Genomic DNA, 24,300 nt, shown 5'->3' on the forward strand with positions numbered 1-24,300 from the left:
ATGGAATGTAAAAACTGTCTGTGACACCCCCACAGAATGGATTTATTTAAAGCCTAAAATTTGGGTTTACTGCTAGCATTTTGTTTTTCTTTTTACATTTTCAGGAATTCACGAATGTCCAAGTATTCTTCTCTTTAAGCTTTAATTTCCTATTAATGGACAATAACTGTTTAAATTCCCAGAAAGAGCAAAACAGCAATTAAGATCCTAATATGATAGAAACAAAATTAAAGTTGGTGGTGTCACCACTGACTTCAATATTTTTTTTTGTATCTACTGGCCTTTATGGAAGTGCATCTTGAAGTATTTATGCAGTAGCTCCAATGTCCAGCCTTTCTGAATGTTTTTATGTATTCATATTTGCTATAACATATATATTATATGGGATTATCTTTACAAATTACAAAAAGCACATTCATATTAGTAAAAGGTGAATGCTATGCTCAACTGCACCAGTGTGTTTAAGCAACTAGTTAGGTTATATTTGTTATTTCTGCAGGATAACAGCACTGGAAAAACAGTTTACAGCACAATGCACAGAGTAGTGGTTAGTGACGTTAGCTCCAAGTTTTCAGTCTATCTACTGTTATGTCTTACGCAAAAGGAATTAGGCTACTGCACATACACATTACCCTGTACTAAAGGAGCGAGTGACCAAACACACACACACACAGGAAGAAAGATTTTCTCATCCTCAGAGCCTCCCTCCAAACTGCTGTCATCCTAATCATTATACAAACACTGCAGTGAGCATCTAACTTTGATATGACTTTCTCTCTCCCCACATAACCACACTCAAACACACACCCTTCCTCTCCTCCACCCATCCTCTGGAAAAGGAATGTAAGGAATGCACAATCCTAAGATGACTGGGGGCTTCACCAGCAACCTCTCGCTCACTCTCTTTCACCTTGGGGCATGTGTATACACACACAAACAAAACACCTTGGTCATGTGAGACAGTCATTGGGGGAGGATGCTCTCACCCTTTATTATACTCATAAATATCCCTAATTTCCATAGGACCTTTAGGCTATTAAGGGGCAGTGAGAGCTGCTATTGTAAACAGATGGTTTTTTGGGCCCTGAAGGGTTGCATATCAAACCAAATCTCCTGAATGGCGCTCCCTCTCCTGGCACAACACCACTTTCTTCTTACTGTACCTGAAAATGACTTAACTCCAGGGCTTAAACATAAGCAACTGAAGCATAAATACAGTACCAGTCAAAAGTATGGGCACACTTTCTCATTCAAGGGAATGAGTGGACACAATAAAAGCAACACCTCTACAGTGAAATACAATAAATCGACTATTACTGGGAGACTGCTAAAACCAATATGGGCATTGTGATGTAGGCTATCACTTCTCTCAACTAAATTTTAAGTCTCTTGAAACTGTTTTTCGTAAGAAATCAACTTAACCTTATGCTATGCTTTGGAAAATGGGTCAGAAATCATGTCAGGTAAAGACAATTTAGCTAATGTGCTCAAGACACGCAAAAGGAATGCAAGAGGAATGCACCAACACACACATTTTATGCACTCCCCAAACAAGTGTAGTCTGAAGGGCCATTGCATTCGACATGCGTCATCATTGCTTCACGGTAAACAAAAGAGCACTGTCTGTCCATTTCTAAAACAATACAAACCCACTTATTATCACAGTGGGATGTTTACAAGCCTCCATGACAGAGAAACACACAGATTAGCGCTACTGTCATCAAAGTAAAGTTTAAAGGTAGATAAAGAACTTTACATTTAGTTTTTCCACTCAGTGCATCTCTTTGTGGTGTCTCACCAGTGGCCTTTACCCACTTCTTCCCCCGACTCCCTTTATTTAGCTACTTGCTTCAATCTCTATTTATAGCTGCTATTGTGAGGCTGCCCTTAGGTAGGTGGAGTGCTTGTGTGTCTGTATTCTCAAAAGTTCCCGTTGGATGCTGTAAATCAGTTACCTTCCGGCTGTCTGGCTGAGCAAAGGTCCGTCTCAGCCTGGGGAACAGCACTGCTGATCGCTCAGAAGACACACACACACACACACACACACACACACACACACACAAAACTGTCACACCATAATTACAATGTAGACACACACACACAATGATGCAGCTGGTTGAGATCAGTAATATAGTCGTCAAGTTTTACAGGAGGAAGGGAAAACAGAAGAGACGAATAGCCTGACAGAGAGAGAAACTGTCCAGACCTGTGGACTTTAAGACACAATGATATCATGAGAGGAGCGTAGCAGAAAGTTGGATGACACTCCTCTAAGACAAATGTGATCATCTCTTTCTCAAAAAAGTAATCTGCGGTAAAATAAAGCCAGAAATAAGGAGAAGACAGTGCGAAACCCTGTGCATAAAGTGAATTTAATCAAAAGTTTTCATACCCTGTGAGACACTTTTCTTACAAAGTACAAATGTGTGTTTTCAGTTTACCCACATGGACACATGGGTGGAGGAATGTTGTAAAGACAGCAGCATGTGAACGCACTACAGTATATAACATGCATGTATGCATATTGACTATCACAAGGCTTGACGTGTGCTCTCAGCAGAGTGTATGTGGGACAGACTGTGCATGTGTCATCCTACGCTGTGAGGAAGCGTTGCCATAGAGATGTGAAGCTGAGGTTTTGCCCTCTCAGGTTTCAGATTGGAAGCTGGAGCTCCCCCCAGGGTGGCAGCATAACCTGACGCTATCTATGCATCTAGGGCTGCCGCGGTTACCGCATCTAGCTACCTGCGAGAAGAAGAACGACGACCACTGAAGGCACAGCTGTTATATCACGGATTTGTTATCTTTTGTTTATTTTAAAAGTTGCCAAATGTTCAGCAATCATAAAAAAATTTCCTGTTTCTCCATTAGCCAAAGGCATCTGCTTCCCATCATAATCTTTACTTCTTAAGTCCATCTTGGCTCAGGTACAGACTGAAAATCCAAATGACTTTTTGCTCTACACACTGGGTTTTGGGGTGTTTATTTGAATATGTAAGCTTGTGTACCGGTATCCAAAAACACGTGTCATTCATACTATTAGTTTCCATTCAGTCACAGCTTATGTCACCAGCAATATTCTGACTATCTGAAGGTGCCAAAAAAAAAAAAAACCCAGAACCCAGCCCTAAAATTTTGTCTACGTGTGATTTAGCTGGATTACACAGACATCATTCAATTTAAATGCTTCCCCTCGATATAAAATCGATTCAGATTGAAGATAAGTAAAATATGACATCTGGTCATCTTTACCATGATCCAGACATTATGTAGTGTCAAATCATAAAATCAATATTATAATCAGCATCCAGGTATACACAGCAGTATGAAATGTAGTAACAGATACTTTAGTGTGTTCATTTCATTAGATGTGCAGTGAATGTAGTAAATGAACTGAATATTGTGTATGAAAAGAAGCCAAGTTAAATTAAGAGTTTGCATTTATCTATTTCAAGTCATCAGTCATTTAAATTCTGTTGACATGATGGTCCTGACTAGCCTGCAGACTACATGAAGTAGATGTCTGAAAATGTTACACTTTAAATGAAATTTAGCTGAGCGACAGTCTAGATGCCCGCTTGTTTTCATACGAGCAGCGTCCAGCCAGGAATGTGCACAGCTATCTGTTGTCAACAGATGACCCCAGACAAGCTTTCATTACACCTCACCCAATATCATCACGCTTGTGTTTGCAGGGAGGTAAGGCGAGTATACAATGAATATAGTGAACTTAAAATTCACTGGTTATAAAAATAATAATTTAATGTTGTTCATTTTGAATAATAGTTTTAATACTGATCTTCTCAGGCACACCCAGTTTTTTGTTTTGTTTTTGTGTATAATTAACCAGCCTACATGTAATCAGATGACTTGTTGCTTCTCCTGCCTGCATGTGTGTCTGTTGTTTTAAGTGGATGTTTAATCTGAAATGCTTCTCTGATATTTGTTCATAATGCTATCATTACATATGCTAATGCTAATACTTTCACTGTCTGACTGCTTCACTCACTTACTTTAATTGACAGACTAAATAATGGGAACAACACCATCAATTCTGGTCATAAAAATGTTCATTATAAAGTGTACACTCATACTAGTGTTTGCAAAGTTGAATTATACACAAAGTCAAGGAAAGGACAGCTAGAAACAAGGAAATAATATAGTACAACTGAGACAGCAGAAGACCTTTTCAACATAAGAAGCTACCAATATACATTATTGCTTTCTCAACATTTCTATTTATAGTTTGCCTTTTAGCTGCTATTCCTTTTAGCAGTCAATTTTCAAGTCAAAGATGTCGTACATTCACACCAGCATACAACCAGAGGAACCTGCCTCATGCAGAACAGCCTGTAGCGGGTCTCATGTGGAGGGAGTCTGCAATGATCTTTGTTTCACTTCTAATTTCATTCACTTAAGAAAGTGACAGTATGATTTCTAAGTACAGCTGCAACGATTAGTCGATTAATTGATAAGTTAACAGACAGAAAATTAATCCGCAACTATTCTGAGAAGCAAATAATCTTTTTAGTCAAAAAAAAAAAAAAAAAAAAGACACAAATTTTCTGGTTGCAGATTCTTAAATGTGAGGATTTTAAGCTTTTTTGTGTCATGCATGGTCATGGATTTTGGACTGTAGATTGGACAAAACAAGCTGAGCTCTAAGAAATTATGACAGGCATTTTTCACTATTTTCTAACACAAGAACAACAACAACACTTGCCTTTGGTGGGGAGGGGAGGATTGTGTCATGCGCTCATGAGTTACTTTTGTGGCATTGACACTTTACAGTAAATGAGGCTAAATGTGTCTCTACCCAAAAATGCAGCTAACCACATCTGTTTTTTTCTGTATTTTAGCTCTAACTGTGTGAAGTTTTAATCAGCCATTACTTCATCATGTTACTGTAGTCACATATCGCATGTTAGATTCCTCTCTCATATATTTCACTGCACCTTCTGTGGCATTTCCCTCTCTTTTCCCTGCATCTCTCTCTATCCCTCTCCTGCTGTCTCCCCTACATTCCTTGGCAGGTCTCGGCCTGCTGTGCAGCAAGTGGAGAATTCCAGCAGGCCGTTCTCATCTCACAGTCACATTTCTTGCTCTGGCAATTTCCATTTCTATGTATAGTTTTATAATAAGCAGTAAGGCACAGCTTGCACTAAGTATAACTGAATACTGAATGTTCCCTTTCCTTGGTCAGTGCTGGTAGTAGATGAGGTTGTGGGGCTTACAAAAAGACTAACTGTGAAAGTCAGCTTGCTCACACTCACACACAAATGACAACAAGATCTACCAACTCCCTGTCATACTACTCTTTGAGAGGATGTTACGCAAGCCTTTCAGTGTAATGAGGGATGATTACATCAAAACTACAGCAGGAAGTGTGAATGAGGAGAGAGAACAGGGGGGGAGGGAGGGGGATACAGGAGCAGAGAGGGAGAGAAGGGGGACAAAACATATTGGTGATGGTATAATAAGTGATAGTTGCAACACACACACACAAATGTTTCACTCCAAAGAAAGACACCGACAATAGAATATACGATTCAGGTTGCAAAAGTGGGTCGTTTGAAAGAATATGTAGGCGTCTCATGTAAGTGTGTCTTATCTTATCTAATCCAGCTCCACTGCTCGGTCTCTAAGCAGTTAAAGACTTCTGCCTTTCAGAGCTCCAGAAAAAGTCTAACAGCATTCTAACTCAGTAAGCAATAAGAGAGAGACAGATACAAAGGTAGGAAAACATACTTCAAGTCAGTCAAAAATCAGCTGGTCAGGGAAAATTGGCTGAAAAAGCACAGAGCATGACTGACACTAAAACACACTGCTAGTATTTATTCTCCATATTAAACCTTCAAAATACACATTTTTGAAATTCATTCTCCTTACTTTGTACTTGGATTTGAACTCTTCTCATATACGACGCAGTCTGTATTTGTGCACTCCAGCACATTGGATTTGAAATGAAATATGACTGAGGTTGTTGACTTTCATCATTCCGATACTGTTCTCCCAGCATGGATGTGAACACCCCCTAACACCCCTGAACTTTAAAGTCAGCATTTTAACTTCGTAGTCATTGTTTCATTTGGAATTAAACATGGTGGAGTAGAGCCAAAGCAATGAAAACATATCACTGTCCAAACACTTACAGGCTGCGCTGTATGTTTAGTTTTACCATGCTGCAATATGCCATTAAGTCTTTAAGTACCCTGGAAAATACAGCAGTAAAATGTATTATTGTTCTGATTACTGGCAGCAAACACACTGCTGGTGTGTAAAGTAACTCGGGCTATATTAGATGCAGGCCTCCTTCCTCTAAGCTTTACCTCATAATTTCACCACACTGTTGGTCACTGAGACCAGAAACACTTTTTCTCCAGTTGCATTCCACTTTTCTCTTTCCCTCACTTAAGCTTGTATCATTCAGGTATCCTAAACCACAATATATGTGAAACGGAAACTTCACATAGAAAACTTTGTTAGGCCAATAATGACGCAGACGATGGATGTCAACACAGTTACACAACTTTTTTTTTTCCCTAGTGAAACACTTATTTAGAACTCTCTTTTCATTTGTGCCCAGTTTCTCGGGAGAGGCCTGCTTTGGGACTAAATCTGGCTTGGAGTAAATAGCTGCATTGTTGGCTGATGTCTACAGAATGACGTCAGTTAGCCTTATCAGTGTTCTCTAACTTTACCTCAGAGGGGGCCTGACAGCAGACCCCGCCCAAAGACGGGGCTGCCAGGACCTTTGCCTGATTAAAATTACATCATCAAATGCACTGATTGGGCAACAATATTTCTAGAAGTGGTAGTGCTGTGCCAACACAAAACAAAATTAACAGCATATTTGGGTTAAAGCTCTCTTTAACCCAACTTCTCTTTTGTAACATGTAGCGTGGCTCTAAGACCTGTGAGGGACAGCACAGGTGCAAGTGTATGTGTGTGTGTGTGTGTTATAAGTGTTTGTTGTGAATCACTGTGACAAAAGGCCATAACTTTGGAGATCAAACTACTAAAAAGGTCAAATTATCTTTAAGGTTATGTTTGCTTGGGAGTGTTTTAGGTTTATAGACAAACAATTGTGGACAGTCAGAACAAGTCTCACGTGACATAAAACACTACAGCCACCTGGAACACATGTACTTCAGGACAAGTTAGGTGTGGCTGGTGCAGATAAAATCCTCAATCATGATACTGTGTAAATTATTTTATGTCATGACTGGGACATGTACTGTGAAGTAAATTTTCTGAAAATGTGAGAAACAGAAAAATAACCACTAAGAACATCTGTTTTTGGTTGATCTGGTGAATTAAATCCTATAAATCCAATACTGCCATGAAACAGTACTGGTCATTGACTTGAAACATTGCCTGAAATGGCCTTCAGACATTAAGGATATTAAAAGGATAGTAACCAGAGGAGAAACACTAAAGCAAAAATCACTACTGGTTGAAAAATCTCTAACGTGATGCAACACAATGCTCCATCCTCAGGCTAGTCGCTGAAGACATGCTGTAAGTACACACGAGGGCACCACTCTATACACACACACCTGCCAGCACACCAGCACATCTTCCCCATGTTGTATTGTGGCCTGCAACATTATCATTCCACTTACTGAATTCTTCCACTGTCAGAAAGAGATTGAGCTCAAACTATACTCTGATTCACAAATATCTCTTGTTGGCTTATAGTAAATACAGAGCAGAATGGAGCCTTTAGGAAAACTCAGCCTTAAGATATGTTAGGCTATCGCTTGCTAAACACAAACATGCAAGCACGCCAGTCACAATTTTCCACATACACAGGTATGAAACGTGCAATACAGTTGGTATTGGTCTTATACATTTACTGACAGAGTCCGACATGCTAAAACCCGCATCAAAATCACAACAATTCTTGAGAAGTATCAACTGTCCAGTCACTCATTATTTGTCATACACTTAAAAACAGCCGACTTCAAAACCTTTGCGGTATGACCTATTGCCCGTTTCAACCTCGCCTACAACATTTGAAGTGCATATGACATATGGGCTTAGTCGTAAACTGTCGATTCATGAAGGTTTATGAATCAGCTTGAGTAATCAGGAGGGTCACATAAGCTAACCTAGCAGCTAAACTCTACCACAGCTGTTTAGCCACTGCTGACTTCTGTTTTTGAATGAAATAAAACCAAAAGGTGGTTCTTACACATATGACAGAATAGCTGACTAGATAAATTAATGTTAAAGTTTCACATCCTCTTTATTTGACTGTGTTGTCTATTTCTCAACATTAAAACAGACACAACTGTCATCAGCGACACACTGCCTAAACTAAGTCGTCCCAATGATCCCTTAACAATACTACTGGTTTTATAGACTAGTATTTCTTGAGATGGGGATCATGACCCAGGGGTCCCTGATGAAGACCATCAGGATCTCAAAGAAAAATAACTACAACAATTCAAAACAAATGATCCCAGAAAGAGAATGCAGACTACCTAATTGTAAGTAGGACTCTGTCACGTGAATATTTTTTTTAGAGGAGACATAAAACTGTACTAACTTGACTAGTGTATAAGAAAAACAGCAAAGCCCAAGTTTAGAGGCTGGACGAAGACAGTTAAGAAAGTGCTTCTTTCATTGTTGTCTGATTGTGCAATTTAAAAACGCATGATCTCCAAGGCCAAACACGCAACTGTACAGTAACAATACAGGCACTTATCAGATTCACCTCGGTTGAGACATAAGCCAATCACACACACACACAATAAAAATAAGCAAGAAGAGACCTTTAATCAAACTCAGCTTGAAAATGTTGTTTGTTGTTGTTGTCAGGGTTATCAGTACAAGTCATCGACTCTCTAATCGTGTACTGAATTCTTCATAAATCCACAAAGTCTCTTGGTATTTTACATATAACAGTGAGCAACACTTTAGTTTAATAAAAGCCCAACTTAAAAACTGTTGTCGCTACTGCCACCCACACAGTCCATTTAACTGAATGTCTTGATTATAGAAATCACTAATAAAACAATTCTAACAGTTTCGTGAGACCGAAATGTGTCTTAAACTAGTATGTTGGATAAATGTCGAATTAAAAGCTGGGTGTTATGCATTCGCAGAAGTTGGCAGAGTTATGTTTTTTTTTTTATGGTAGCTAAGCAATGGACAGCTTAATGAACGGAGTTTAGCGTGACGTGCTCACTAGTGAACGTCTACGGGGCTCAAATGAGTGGCGTAATAAGAAGTGAGGGACTTACCTTTAGGCACTCTGTCGTGTGGTCGTTTAAAAATGTAGGCTAGCGGACGAACAAACAGCTGACAGTTACTATTGCGGTTATGTAGTTTCACATGCAAAAAGTCGGAGTGACAGACGACTCGCGTAGCCCGGCTGTGCCTCCGACGCGGAGCATAGATGTCTCAGGTGGACAGGAGAGCGCGCGCGGTCTCGCTTCCTGTTTGTTTGAGAAGGTGAAGCGGCCGCCGCTGCTTTTCCCTCCGCTCCCTCCGCTCCCTCCTCCCACCGCCGTCAAGTCCCAGAGACTCACAGACAAACAGGACCTCCGCTCAGGATGTTCAAAATAAAACTCTGTCCGATGATCGTAGCCTACAGGACTGCAGCGGTTATTTATTTAAAGATCCCCTCCACACATGTTTGATATGTATACAAAATACTCTGCTTTGAATAATGATTAGTGTCTGATATAAGAATAAGAATAAGAAATACATTATTAATCCCGAAAGAAATTTAATTGTCACAATAGCACTGTCCAGCACACATCACGCACCATAGAATAAAATAGATACATGTTAAAATAGAAAAGGTTATTATTATATATTATGCAGTAATTATATACGCAGTATATAATAAAATGGGTAGTGAGGTAGATTTTAAAAAAAGTTTTTAATCCATTGTGCAATGATTATATACATAGTATACAAAGAAATATTATGTATGTAAATATGTATGTTTTTTTCGCCAAAAAAGTTAATTATCTTGTTAAAATACCTAAAATTGCGTCTATTCTTTCTCCCTTACTAAAAATTCAGAATCTATAAATATGCAAATATTGTTCATTTCAAGTTTTACTACTAAGTTCAGACATCTTGTAGTTTAACTGCAAGATGTCTCCTACCTCACTGTAAAGTCCAGTCTCAGTGTTTGTGCACTGGAGGCTTCAAGTTTCCACATCACACTTGTGTAAGTTCAACATTGGACCAGAATTGGCTTCCAAACTATTTGCGATGTCATAAATCATGCTCATAGACCCATCCCTTAAAATTAGATTTTCATTGAGCACAGAGAAACTTTCCACTCTCAGCAGATAAATGTGAAAACAGCCTTCTAGTGTCAAACTCTGCACATGCAGTAGTTGCCTAACTGACATTGCACATGGCCTATTATTTGGAGTGATAGTTTTAGTTTAGTTTAATTAGCAGCATGCCAAGAATACATATAGACAATAGCCTACAACACTAAAACATAGAGCTGCAAGTCTTTTATACTTCTTCTCCTTTCTCAAAAAAAAGTTTTCATCTCATTTCGCCTGACCATATCTCTTAGAAGAAGAGATGCATTTCTCTGCCCCTGTATACACAATAAACATTTCAGCATATAAATCACAAATCCTGTCATACTGACTCTAGCACTATATTAATACATATTCTACATTAGAAAAACGACTTTAGATATTGTGGGTGCCTTCAGTTAATTATTTTGAGGACCATGTGTGATCTCGTCTCCTCTGCAGAGCTTTGGCAAAATATCTATTTTTAGCCTGTTTGTCTTTATTCCTGTGTTCAGTGTTTTCCCTGCACAAATTAGTAATCCATATTCTTTAAAATACAACATCCATGTACATTCACAGTGAAATAACACATGCTGCATTTGTAACTGTTTATTGTAATGCACAACACTTGACTGAGACCATGCCTGAACTGTTTCCTAAGAAACCCATCAAGGTCTTTTTATTGTGAAAGCCAACTTCCCTGTCTTCTATTTTTATTCTTTGCACTTTATCTGTGCGGTGTGGCAGACTGCATGCAGCTCTCCAGCTGAGGCATGGAGGGCAGCCGGCTTCCTTCTGACCACCACTCACCACCGGCACAAAACTAACTTGTCAGCTGTGTTTCACCCGGAAACGCAACATTTTCTCTCATTAACCTCCAGTTTAAGAACACTCTAATGGCTGTCGGATTACACACCAGTAGATTAACATCTGTTTGGCAGTTTTTAATGATTTATGTAGGCCTACCGCTTAAGCACCGAGTTGAGGCATTAAACATCTTCATGAAGTAACTGTCATGTGTCATTGTCATAACGTTTTATCTTCATGAAACGTGTAGCCTGAAACCTTGTAAAAACGTGAGTTGCCTTTAAAATGGGCTTTGCTGCCCTCTGGTGATCAAATGAGTTTTATTACCTACTCATCTCAAATAATGACTTCATATATAGGTACACCGGGCTGATATGTGGGCATGATACACATGTTAGAGGTTTGACAAGTGCCTTTACATTTTATATACATTGGTGAACTCATCAGTCAAAAACTATAGTAAAGTCCAGTCTATAATTACTAAATATATGGGTATACCTGCTCCTTACAGCAATACCCAGCTACAAGGAGCACTGTTTTATCAAATTCATATGCTGAAATCCTAATACATGCCTCCATAACATCTAAAATAGACTACTGTAATGCACTTTTCTCTTGCCTACATAAGACAGCAACAAAAGGTCTTCAACTGATCCAGAACGCAGCTGCCAGAGTCCTCACAAACTATAAAAAGTTGGATCATATATGTCTCTGCTGTGGTTACTGGTTCATGCAAAATGACTTTAAATGGATTGGCTCCTTCATATATCTCCAGCCTAATTGCTCCGTATACTCCATCATGTCTTTTACATTCCCTTGATGCTGGTTTTAATTGTTCCTCAGTTCAATAAGAACTCTTTTGGTGGTTGAGGCTTTGCCCACCAAGGTCCACTACTCAGGAATAATCTACCACTGCACATTCAGGAGGCAAGCTCTGTTGATACTTTCAAATCCAGGCTGAAAACATATTTTTTCTGTTTACTATGACATTTCCTAATTTCATCTGCCGGGAATCCAAATCACTGACTGTTTTCCTCCTTGACATGTAGCTATCCCAACCCTGTTAGCGTTATGTGATCTCTGCTTTGAAATTGCTAACCTAAACCTTGTTGTAATATTAACATTACTACCTGTGTATGTGTGTGTGAGTAATATTACATAAACATGTAATATTGTGTGCTTTTTTTGTTGTTGTTGTTGTTTTCATTGACTTGTAAAGTGTACAGAGACTCTCTGTGTGATGTGCACTTTAAATAAACTGAAGTTGAAGTTGAAGTTACACACATTCACACCTAGAAGTTAACCAATGCAACCACAGTCTGATCTGTTGGCCGCTCAGCATTATCAGCATTATTGTAGCAATAGGCCTTTTTCACAGTAGACTTTTTGGCTTTTCATAGTGGGACAAGCACAGGTGTAGCTAATAACATTACTGGTAGCTCTGTTCTATTCAAGTGTCCCAGTAAGCTATTAGGGATGTGCAGGGGGCCCAGTATTTGTATTTGTATCTGTATTTGTTGAGGCTGCAAAATTATTTGTATTTGTATTTGAATAAAAGTGGAAAAAGGCTTAAAAATCCTGTTTTTTTTAATTACGCTTTTAATTTTAGAAAATCAAAGTGTTACAATAAGTGTTAATGAATAAACTACTTTACAATGGAGGTCCCCGCACTGGGTGTTGAACTGGAGTCTCCCAGATCATAGACGACTGCACTGATTACTGAGCTAAAACTTTACTATTTGCCTCATTGCAGACAGACCTCTACTTATTTATACACCCATAAAACAGAGACAGCACATCATGTAACATGTAGGGAAGAACTTCAAAGGCGATTCTTGCTTTGCACTTTTCATTTGTTGCCTATTTTTTACAACCTAACTTTTTGGAAAGGGGAAGGGGAACAACAGGTTATGGACTCCAAGAGTTATGTCCAAATTAGGAAATGTGCATCATGTAGAAGGTGGAAGTGACTCCCCTCGTTGAGATCTGCTGATAGACGTAACAGCGGAGCAGAGGAGAGAGACTGAGATAGTGATGTAACCAATCTGTGCGCTGCTATTTGACATGTTTTTTTTTCTTCCTGAAAACGAATGATTTTTGAAATATTTGTATGAAACAAATATTCATAAAAACAACCCCACTATTTGTGTTTTGCCGAATAATGTATTTGTATTTGGGCACATCCCTATAAGCCATGACAGTGTGACAGTGAGCCAGCATGCACAACACCAGGACCCACACAAACTGAAGCAGCTAAATGGAATTCAGCTGCTCTTAAAACACTGACTTACCCTAAGTTCCCTTCTCTTACTGCTCTGTTTATCAGTGTCTGTGTGCGTGCCTGTGTGTGTGTTCCTGTTAGAAGTATGTTGGTTACATCCCCTTGTTGTGTAAAAGAGGATCCTTTTATAACAACACCTGTCATAGACATAGGAGGATACTATCTGTAGCTATTACTGGTATATTTAAGGGACATTTATCTTGATATACATATAACTCTTTTGTTTCTTTTTGAAAATATTCAACACATAAATTCCAGCACAATACTATTTGTTAAAAAGAGGAACCTGAAGAATTTCTTAAGTTGTAGACTTTATTCTCTCCTCATTTCATACTTTCTCTAAGATTAGTAGCATGACATACAGTACTTAGAGCTGGGAGAGGTGAGTCACAACACAAAATGATAACTTTTCTCATATCACAAGGGGGCAGCAAAGATCCACGGAACACACTGTTCTATCAGCCGGGAGTCCTTCACAAGAGAGAACAAATGATTACTCTTTATGAGTGAGCACATTTGGGTGACTTCTGCAAAAAATTAGCCTCCCTATGTGACTGCTTTCAATAAACATTGAATAATGGTATTCAGTGTCATTACCGCACGTGGATATTTGCCTGGTTACTGTGTCATGGACACAGCTGCCTTAAGAAGTTCTACAGGATGACCAGATCACACCATGATCAAAACCACACTATCAATTATAGCTGCTTTTGCCAGAGATATGGACACGTAAACAATGTCCTTATGCCACAAGTATGTCCTGGTGCACCTCATCAGCGGTGTGGAAGTTAGTTGGTGTCATGTGCCACGTGTTTGACCTGCTGGTGGGCAGGGGTTAAAGGCGCTCCCTCAGAGTTCCCCTCATAACGTTCTCATTGTCTGAAATTTGCCAAACATAAGCTGGGCTCAAAGGGAGCAGCCTATGCAGTATAGTTCTGGGTCCAGCATGCTTCCATTACTGAGTTACTCTCCTCTTATTCGATTAAATGTACCCTAACTCATTCCAAACCCACACTGTGCATAATCTCATCACAGATGATAAGCGTGTAATAAAAAGCATATTTAACTTGAAAGGGTACCTTATGTGAATGCGTATAATTATGGATATCAAAATATAATCATTTGTTTAATTGTGAGGCCTTGCCAAGAGGTATGTAATTGCTTGAAAGAAATATGGCTGAAATTGGATTGCAGTGTCTGAGAGCTGACCTGGGACTGGGTTGGCATGTAGGCTTGATGGGAGAGGCGGGGCGAGGGTCAGGCCTGAGGCAAACTTCCTGTTTTCCATGTGTATATTATAGCTGATACAGAGAGAGACGGACTTCACAAAGCTTATCATGTAAAGAAAACGCTGTATTAGAATATTGTACTGGAAAACACATTTGATGGAGGACTACAATAACAGCCTAACTGACTGAATCATCACTTAATTTAATTGAATGTGTCATTAAGTTTGAGTATTACCTCTTTTGCAATTTGTATCCTAATAGGGCTGCACTGCACTGTTATGAAATTTAAGAAAATCTTGGTAGTTTAACTTAGGAGGAATTTTGGAATTGTTTTGGTTGTGGAAAAAGATCACTGGCTGTTTGGCATTCAAATCTGTTTTAAAGGTTATATTTCTATTACTGATAGTGGGTTGATGCAAAATTGGCTTGCAGTGACACTCAATCCCCGGAGGTCAGCTGTCTGACCATGAAGTTGTACCAGTTTATTATATGGCCTACAGTGGTAGTAGTAGTAGTATCAGAAGAACAGGTGCTGACCCTTAATGATCCCTGTGGGAATTTGGTTTCATCTTTGATTAATTGGAATGTTAACAGGAGAAAAGTTATCCTAATAGCTTCTTGTTGCCAACCCTGCGGAAGTTTTTAGGGGGGCGAGAAAGGAAAGGGGTTTAAAAATAGACTCCATCAATGCACGATGGGAAAAGACCTGCCATTTAAATCCCGACAAAGCAATTTGCAGCTCATAATCAAGAGAACGGAAACATTTTATCGCACTTCCCTTTACAGTATAAGCTAGTCAGTTCCGCCACATCCACAGCAGAAATTAACATCGGCCAAAATGCTGCTAAATGTTGGCTGGCGCGTTTTTAAGATTCGTACAGGTCCGTTAGCAGTTATTGCTTGGAGGTGAGATCTCATTAGGAAAACCAGTTTGTTTGGTGAAGTGAGTAAATGCGTTTTTTCCTGATCCATACAGAAAAATCAAAGAAAACAAAATTTTATTTGCATTTTAAAAAATCTCAAATGTGTAATATTTTATGTAGCCAAATCTAATTCACAAATCCTCTTTATCAGCGTCCCACCGCTTCCTCTCTGAGCGTCAGTGAGGCCAGTTTAGCGATGGCGCATTGCAGTGGCCCGGTGGTGGCTGAGGGTGAGGAGAGGTCAGTGCGTGATGATTTTTTTTTCTTTTTGAATAGATGACAGTCCATCTTTTCCTTGAATAGATGACACTCGCGTGTATTTATAGAGCTGGTATTTCTAGACATTTGATGAACCTCTGTTGACCAGAGGTCCAGTTAACAAACGCACAGTTCCTATTTATAAACTGTGGCGGGTATATCAACACACTCTATTGTAATTATTTTGGCTTAATAAAGAGTTATTGCATGTTATCTATTGTTTCGCGGGATTGTCATGGAGATAGACATCAGCAGTCACTGAAAACATCACGTAGATCACCGTGACAAGTTGATAAGTTTGGAGATTCACCAGAAGACGCGTTTAGAAAATAAACAGCTCCATGTTGAGCAATGCGACAGAAACAGATATACAGCGGACAGAATGAAACTTGTAGTATTTCTGGTCCAAGAAGAGAGACAGAAAAGAAAACTCGTGCTGATTTGAACAATTGCCGGATTTTCTGCGAATCAAATCTTTGCATATTTTCCTGTTTGGAGCAGATGTATACCAAACAGTGGTGACCCTCACTCTCCTTTTCAATGGGTTTGGGGTGATGTGCGCCGCTTCTAAGTGGAAACGGTTGCTCTTCAATCTCAAACATTAGCGAGAATGCCAGGAATTCAATTGTGTGCAGGCATTGGGAAACCTGCAACCTGCGTGTGACTTGACCGGCCGGGTCGCATCGCCGGTGCCCCGCAGAGCATGCAAGCTGTCATACCCGGAACGCGTCCAGGTACGCTCTCTATGTGTGTGTGTGTGTGTCTCTCTCTCTCTATATTTGTGTATGTGTATGACGAAGAAGAAGCGAGGGTCAAATGTGTTGCTTCTACAATGAGTTGACCTCATTCGTCTTGTTGATTATAATCTGTCATCTCAGGGAGCACAACAAAGGATACAATCACGGTTATTCACTACGAGCTCAGCGGAAAAGACGCATGAAAACAAAACTACACTCTGCTCAAAACCTTTTCACCTCGCGGAGAAATAATTTAGGATTAATGGAAACAGCTATTCATCACCTACAGCTATGTGCCTCATTCATACACATACATTTTTGTACGTGTCTGTAAGTGTGATAAGTTATGCAGTTGTTGCGTAAAATCCCCTAATCCCTTACGGTCAATATATATGGAAATTATGGAAATAATTTCCTCTTTATGGTTAAGTTTTTGTTTGTTTTAAGGTACGCCTAACAATAACGTCCTAATAAACTCGATATATATTCATACCAGCTGAATCATATTCTCCTATACTTGCATTGTGACGAGTTATGACTATTTTCTATAAAAGGGAGCAGTTTGTAATGGAAAAGTGAAATGATCTGGCGCAAGGTAGATTTGTGCAGGAAAAAATATATTCAGAATATTTTAAAATATACATGATTACAACTTTAATATTAGAAATCAGTGAATGACTTTTGTCAGTAGTAAATATTCTAAACAGCCATGGTTCAAAAATAATAAATTATTATTCATACACCAAACAACACATCCAGGCTGCTGCAGCCATAAATGTGGATCTGCTGGCTTTCTAAACAGTGTAAAAAAAATATTTTTAGAAGCATATATTCTAAAGCAGGCCTGTGTCGGAGCCATGAACCTCGGCTGGCCTCATCTCTCTCAGCCCCTGAGACATCCTGTATGCAGGCCCATTGTTCCCGGCCGCCCGGCTGAACTGTCAACCTTTCTGCGCAAATGCACACCTGCCGTACGCGAGTACCCAGGGATATATGCAGTTTATTCCTTTTACACAGGGGATGTGAGGCTCAGCGTTCGTTGTTTTATCTGTGTTGCAGAGGTTGGCTACTGTAGTGGGTAACATTTTATTTTATGCAGAGCCGGTTAAGAAAGAGGTGACTCACTGTTACCTAATTTCATGACAGACGTGCGTAACGCAAAATATACAAGCAGACTGCATGATCAACCACAATTATGTTATATATATTTAACAACTATACTGTGATATCAGTTAGGCTAATAATGACAGCTTATATACACTGTATCAGTAAGGGTAGAAACTTTCTTTTCTTTGCCTTGACACACATAAAAAACTATAATTTAACTATTAATGAACTGATCTATTACAGCTCTTAACCTTAAATCAGGACGAACTGTAAAATCATTAAATCCATCTATGCCCGTATATTTTGTGTAAAGGATAGTTACACTCGCCGAAACATAATTTCGTGTAAAACACTTGTATTTATTATTTTTAGGAGGGTGTTTAGAATACACTTGCCTTTCAAACGCGCCCTTATCTCCTTATTGTTTACAAAACATTAATGTGAGGAAGCAGAGAATGTACACAGCTACATTTCAGGCTCTCCCGACGCTCCCCTGCACACAGGAGGATGGAGACGTGTCAGAGTGTCCGAGTGGGCCCGCGGCTGTGATGGGATCATCATGTTATGTTCCGTTCAATGCAGTTGCACCACTACAGACTTATTAGACCAACGACGACGTTAAAATGCTATTTAACCCGACGGCTGGTTGATGTAGACATATTTATTATCTCTAACGCGATGCTTTGTTTCCTCCTGCAGCCCATATATGGTTGATTATTTAGCCCAGCAGTAGAATTCAAACTTCCCGTTTCTGCAGTATCATTATGACTTTATGCATAATGAGTTCCAGTAGCACAGCTCTTACTTAACTTTTTAAAAATAAATGTCACTTACAAGCCGGTCAGCTGAGCATCATGCGCATCTATCATACATCATTTGGACTTTATCAGCAACGAACAAAACATGTCAAAAATAAATAAATAAATAATGCAGGGTTTATTTATTTGATCTAAAATTAGAACGGAAGAAAGAAGGGGGAATGAGCCATTCAAGGGTACATAATGATTTGTCAGTATTTTGTTTGCTGAAACAAATGTTTAGACTATGTGACTTTTTGGCATTTTTTTTCTCCCAGTTAAACTACTTAAATAAAATAAAATAAAATTGTAGTTTATCAACATATTAGTGTGTTATCAAAATTGTAGGTAAGGTTACACAAAAGAAAAAAATGTACCAAACATAATAACTGTGTTTTAATAAATAAAATAAAAACCCGCATTGTTAATTAATGTAGTGTTGATCTGCAGTTTTGATAACTGTAGAATCTTCTTCGTCTATATGTTTCCTTACGATATATTGCTTTATTATTGAACTAGGCTATTATTACTGTTTATATTTATTCTTCCCCATGTAACTCGAGGCGTTTCAAAATCTGCAGGCTGATATATTGTTCACAAATAGAGAAACTCATCCAAATAAGGTGCCCAAAAAGCCCGCAGCTGATTCAAATATCAACGCACATAAACAAATCAACCTAGATCCTGTTTCCTGTATGGTGGTATCTGCATGAGTTGATTATGAAAATAATAATTCTAAAAGCCCATCATTAATAGGCCATTAGCGTCGCTACACATGCTTTGTGGTTTTAATGTGTTGGGCCGCTGATTTGTCTTGCAGCACAAGACACATCGGAGAGTGTGTGGGCCTGCACGATGTTTTCTGTTTTGTTTCGTTGGATGATGAGTCTGTGTTTGACAGCCGCTGCAGAGCAGAGAGGGTGGATCAAGGTGAATGTGTGGATACACCTCTAGACGGGAGACTCAAGACTATGCTGGACTTCAGCGTCAACTCGGGCGCCAAATACGCGTGATCTTTGAAGGGTGAGCCCATAACCTAATTTACATCGGGCTATTAGATGTGAAGAAATAATATCCTAGAATTGTTCAGTTTTTAAGAAAATAATAATGAACTGCGCATGATGGCTGCGATGTGCTGTCAAAACAGTAAATGTATTGTAGTGGTACACCCTTGAAAGTCAAAGTCAAAACCAGATGGCTGTAGCTGTGAGATCCTGGTGCGCTGTGATACTAGGAGGGACGGAGCTGAGATCAGTCGGTGTATTTATAAGGCGTTTCACTCGTCAACATGTCTCTTTTAGCAAGAGGCTAGCTGGCCCTCAGGGCGGCGGGATGGTCCTCTGGGGTCCGCGGGAAAGTATCTAACCTACGTAATTCAACAGTCTGCTTCACAATAAAACGTAACCAAGACGGAGGAGCTGTCTGTCATATTTCTGTAAATGAGTTTGTGATATGAAGGCATGGGATGGATGAATCCACCGTCGTGTATGATTTTCCAACCCTAGAAAGGGTTATTGTGGCTGGCTGTAAGACTCATTTGCATTACCTATTTTTATGACACTTCCTGTCTTTGTTGGCCTTATTTCCTCAATCATCCTGTAATATTTAGTCAACAGGTTAACTGCATTAGCATTATTGTCTTTGTGGTTGGCAGACCTCAGGTTACATACAAAGAGGGAAAATAAATCTATTCTTATATAGCTTATAGGTATATCTTCACAATGATACTGAAGGTTACTATTATTATCATTATTATTATTATTATTATTATTATTATTATTATTATTATTATTATTATTATTATTATTATTATTATTATTATCGACGTCGTTGTTTTGTTGTTTTTATTTAGACTAGAACTAAAAGTAGGCTACATTTTGGGGACAGTTGTGTTAATATTCTACTTTTATATTCTTCATAATATCACATCCAACGCAACAGATAAATCAAATTTAAAGTGGAAAACTTTGCACTTGGTTCAACAGTTGTTTTTCTTTTCTTTTTTTTTTTTTTTATCGCGCTTTGGCTTGAGTCGTAAAATCAAATGAAAGCTGACGGTCATATTCTCTTGAAATATGTAAATAAATGAACTACTGTATGTTACTGTATAGCGGACTAGCAGGGAACACGAAATACTCAAGTTACATTTGATGCATGATGCAAATTTTTGTAAAGCAGTTCTGCAGTAACAGCCTGAAGACATTTACACGGAAAATATTAAATACGCTGTGACATAAATTATCAATGGCATTGTAAATGTCTATTATTATTATTGTTGTTATTATTATTATTATTACTACTACTGTTGTTATTATTGTTGCTGTTGTGATTATGATTGTTATTATTAGAGATGAAAAGTTATCATTTTTTACACACACTGGGGTAAATCGGCCCCTAATATCTGAGCAACTGACAATTTATACATTTAATTTTCAAAGAGACGTGCGCCTAAATATCAGTCTGGACTCATTTCACGCCGTTTAACAGTTGAATGACAGCAGAGTCGAACCTCACCTACCCCTGCACTCTGTTAAATATTATATCCTCGGTGTTTTCTGTAAAAACTAGTGCATGTTAGCAAGACTACATACTTTCACAGAGCTGTTTGATGCTGTTTGCCTTTTGATAATAGCTTGCCAACAGTGGTTATCACTGCCTAAAGTACAAAACAGATTACTTCATGACCACTGTATTACTTTAAGAAATACAAGTTTATTAAGAAATTCACAAACCTAGAAAAAGAGTGAAAAGTGCTAATTAAAATGAAACATGGCCCCAACATGAATGAGACGATATAGCTAATCACGTTTATAAAAAAAAAAAAAAAATTAGAAAGATAAACAAAACCTGTCACTGGCTGATGTCATATTGGAAATTATATCATACATACATATGGGATCAAGAAATATGAAAAACCCTGAATTGTATTTTTGGCAGTTTGAAGGATCTATATACCACACTTTCACCTTTTTAACTGAACAAGGTTCACAACCATGACAGGAGGTGAAGTTTGCAGGCCTTGCTCAGTGCAAGTTTCTTAGCTCAATTACATATTTAAAGCACTGATTTAATTAGGGCAACTTGTTTTCACGTTTCATTTTGCAAAAATAAGGATAAGCCGTGCGTAAAGTTGAGAGAAAACATTACGCATACCAATAACACACAACTGAAGCAATGTCAGCAATGTCTATCCCCGTGAGAATGAAAAGTTTTTTCATAAGCACAGTTTCGACTACAATACCAAGTTATAGCCATCAGTCCAAGTGTAATACAGGCGCACGAAATGGCTCCCAGAGGTTGTGCTACCTGATGTGTCCCGGTGACTCCTTTACCTCCAGTTTCCATTTTGTAAAACTTTCTCAACATCAACTCGCGCATACTTCTCCACTGGCATTTATGGATGTCAGCTGGACCCAAACAGCTCGTCAGAATGGTCTCTTCAAAAATACTCTTGGTTCTGTTTTGAAATCACAGGAATTAACTCTCACTCTCATTCAAGTGTCCTCATTTTACGCAAACCGTTTGGTAAACTTTAAATATCAATCCTCGTGTGTAACGCTGAGTGTTTGGTCTCGTGTTCCCAGTAAGAGCAGTGCATCATGGAGAGCTCCGCGGGCTGGCGGGAGCAAGCGAACTGAAGGCCCGCTCCGTTGCTGGAGGAGACCGGAGGCGGTGCCGCGGTGGCCGGGCTCAGCTGCTGGGCATGGTGGGGATGCGCGGGATGGTGATGGTGACTCATGCCGTTGTAAGAGTTCACCATGCTGGGGAGCGCCATGCTCTGCACCCGGGAGTAGGGGTTATAAGATGAGGGGGCTGACAGCCCCTTCACGTTCACTGGACTCACGTTGCCGCTGGCCATCTGACAGGACGTGTAGGACATCGGGGTGGGTGGCTGGCCTAGCGACCAGGAGTTATTCATGAAGCTAGACTGCAGGTACTTGGGTGGGGACAGGTATCCATAGCCGTCGCCTCCGAACAAGGACTTCCCAGGCTGGAAGTGAGTCGGTGGGGGTCTGAACGGCCGCTTCATCCTGCGGCGTCTCCTGTAGTTCCCCTTTTCAAACATGTCCTCACAGGCTGGGTCGAGTGTCCAGTAATTCCCTTTTCTCTCCCCGCCGCCCTCCCGCGGAACCTTGATGAAGCATTCGTTGAGACTCAGGTTGTGCCTGATACTGTTCTGCCAACCCTTTTTATTTTTCTCATAGAAGGGGAATTTACTGATTATATATTGGTAAATACCCGACAGAGTGAGGCGCTTCTCTGAGCTCTCCCGAATGGCCATTGCAATGAGAGCGACATAGGAGTACGGTGGTTTCTGGGACGGATCCGGCTTCTCCGCCACTTTGTCCTGGATCGGCTCCTCTTTGGGCCGCTCTTTCTCCTTGGTAGTATTGGTGTCGTGGATCATTAAGGCCATTGCGTCATCCTCCGGGTTTTGGTAAGTGGCCATCATTGCGCACACCAAAACAAAAAACAAGTCCAGTCCAAATGTTGAAAAAACAAAACTTTTTGGGTGCTTGCAACCTCGATGAGCGAAATGATGCGTTGCAGGACCCGAGGACGCGCCGCGGATGAAAACTTGTCTTCTAAAGTGCGCACAGAGAAATCTTTATTTTGCACCTCAGTAGGTGACATGCACCAGACCTTCTTCTTTCTTCAACGATGGTTTTTCTAAACTGGTTTCTGATGGAGGCGCAACCCAAGTTGTGGTTTGTGACTCTGTAAGCCCAGCCCTTTCCTCTTTTTTCAGGTCCACTGACAGGCTGCTTTTGCTCCAATGAGACGTAGTGGCTGGTGATTTGTGAGCATCTGAGTTCCGCCTCCGGTGGTTACAGTGAATGAAATAATAATCAGCTTCTTGTAACATGTTGAAAATGCGTTTTTATCTCACTCAGGTCAAAATAACACACTATAGACATTAAGCATCTATTTGCATTTAATTACTGAATTAATGAGAAACATCCAATGCAGTAAATGATGATAAATGATACGGATTTATAATTTCAACAAATTGTATGATTTTTTAAAGCACATATCCAATTTCTTTATACTGTATATTACAAGCCTAGACACTGAATTCATTTCAATTGCATAAAGGGCTATAAAGCATTTTTTTTATTTATGGTTTGCGGGTTTGACAGCAAGAAAGCACAAAGTAAACAACAGAAAAGGGAAAGAAAGACAGGTCACATCAATGTGTGATATGACTGCATCACACGTAAGGCTTCAGTTCAAAATGAAATATTTGGAGCAACCTCTGGGGAATAAAATGAAAGTCGTCATTTAAAATCATTTTCATTTATTTTACTATCTATTTATTTATTCAAATATATTTGTTTCCCATTGTGCATGCCAGGAACTTATTTTTCACGCATATGAAAAGTGAAGTACAGCATGCTACCTGCCGTCATATAGTCTAGCCTGGACAAGAAGTTGTTTAAACAAAACCCGTTCCAAACAACTTTAGTCAAATATATCTGACTAAGCTTCTCCAAATGGAGGCTCCCACATCCTCATCTCAGTCCAAAGACATGCACATTTGCAGACGGCTGCATGCCCACAGCTCTAAGAAAATCCGGACAGATAGTGCTGCTTAATTAGCTCACATTGAGAGGGAAGTGCATGGAGAGGTGTACATTTCCCTGGCCACCCATGAGGGTCCCCTCGGCTTTCTCTGGGAGTGTATTTCCGTGCTTTGGGAGTCTGTGCAGGTGGAGCAGCATTGGCATGTGTGTCATCACCCTGCACCCAGTCTGCAGGCTGGCCGCAGCAGCTGAACCGCGCTGAGAGCCAACCATCTCTCAACGTGCAATTACCGCACACTCACAGTTTCAAGCGTTACAACGCCATGTTATTTCTTGTTTCAATGTCTTTTTCACAT

At 39.6% G+C, this 24,300-nt stretch overlaps 2 protein-coding genes across 2 annotated transcripts in view; both read right to left on the reverse strand.

The window, feature by feature from the left end:
- The window catches only part of pik3cb (phosphatidylinositol-4,5-bisphosphate 3-kinase, catalytic subunit beta), a 55,439-nt gene extending 45,948 nt beyond the window's left edge, over nt 1–9,491 (reverse strand). The window contains exon 1 of the mRNA XM_044353649.1: nt 9,252–9,491. The gene's annotated coding sequence lies outside the window, so the exon portion shown is untranslated. The remainder of the gene's footprint in view (nt 1–9,251) is intronic.
- An 11,620-nt stretch (nt 9,492–21,111) lies between these two features.
- foxl2a (forkhead box L2a) lies at nt 21,112–23,118 on the reverse strand. The gene has a single exon (XM_044355386.1). It carries the CDS (start codon nt 22,870–22,872, stop codon nt 21,952–21,954), a length of 921 nt encoding a protein of 306 aa, XP_044211321.1. The 5' UTR covers nt 22,873–23,118; the 3' UTR covers nt 21,112–21,951.
- Between the last annotated feature and the right edge of the window lie 1,182 nt (nt 23,119–24,300).

This window comes from Thunnus albacares, chromosome 6 (assembly GCF_914725855.1).
Source record: "Thunnus albacares chromosome 6, fThuAlb1.1, whole genome shotgun sequence".
Taxonomy (NCBI): Eukaryota; Metazoa; Chordata; class Actinopteri; order Scombriformes; family Scombridae; genus Thunnus; species Thunnus albacares.

Bases quoted from the DNA above. Each gene is read 5' to 3' on its own strand.
- foxl2a (XM_044355386.1), bottom strand. From the start codon at position 22,872: ATGATGGCCACTTACCAAAACCCGGAGGATGACGCAATGGCCTTAATG.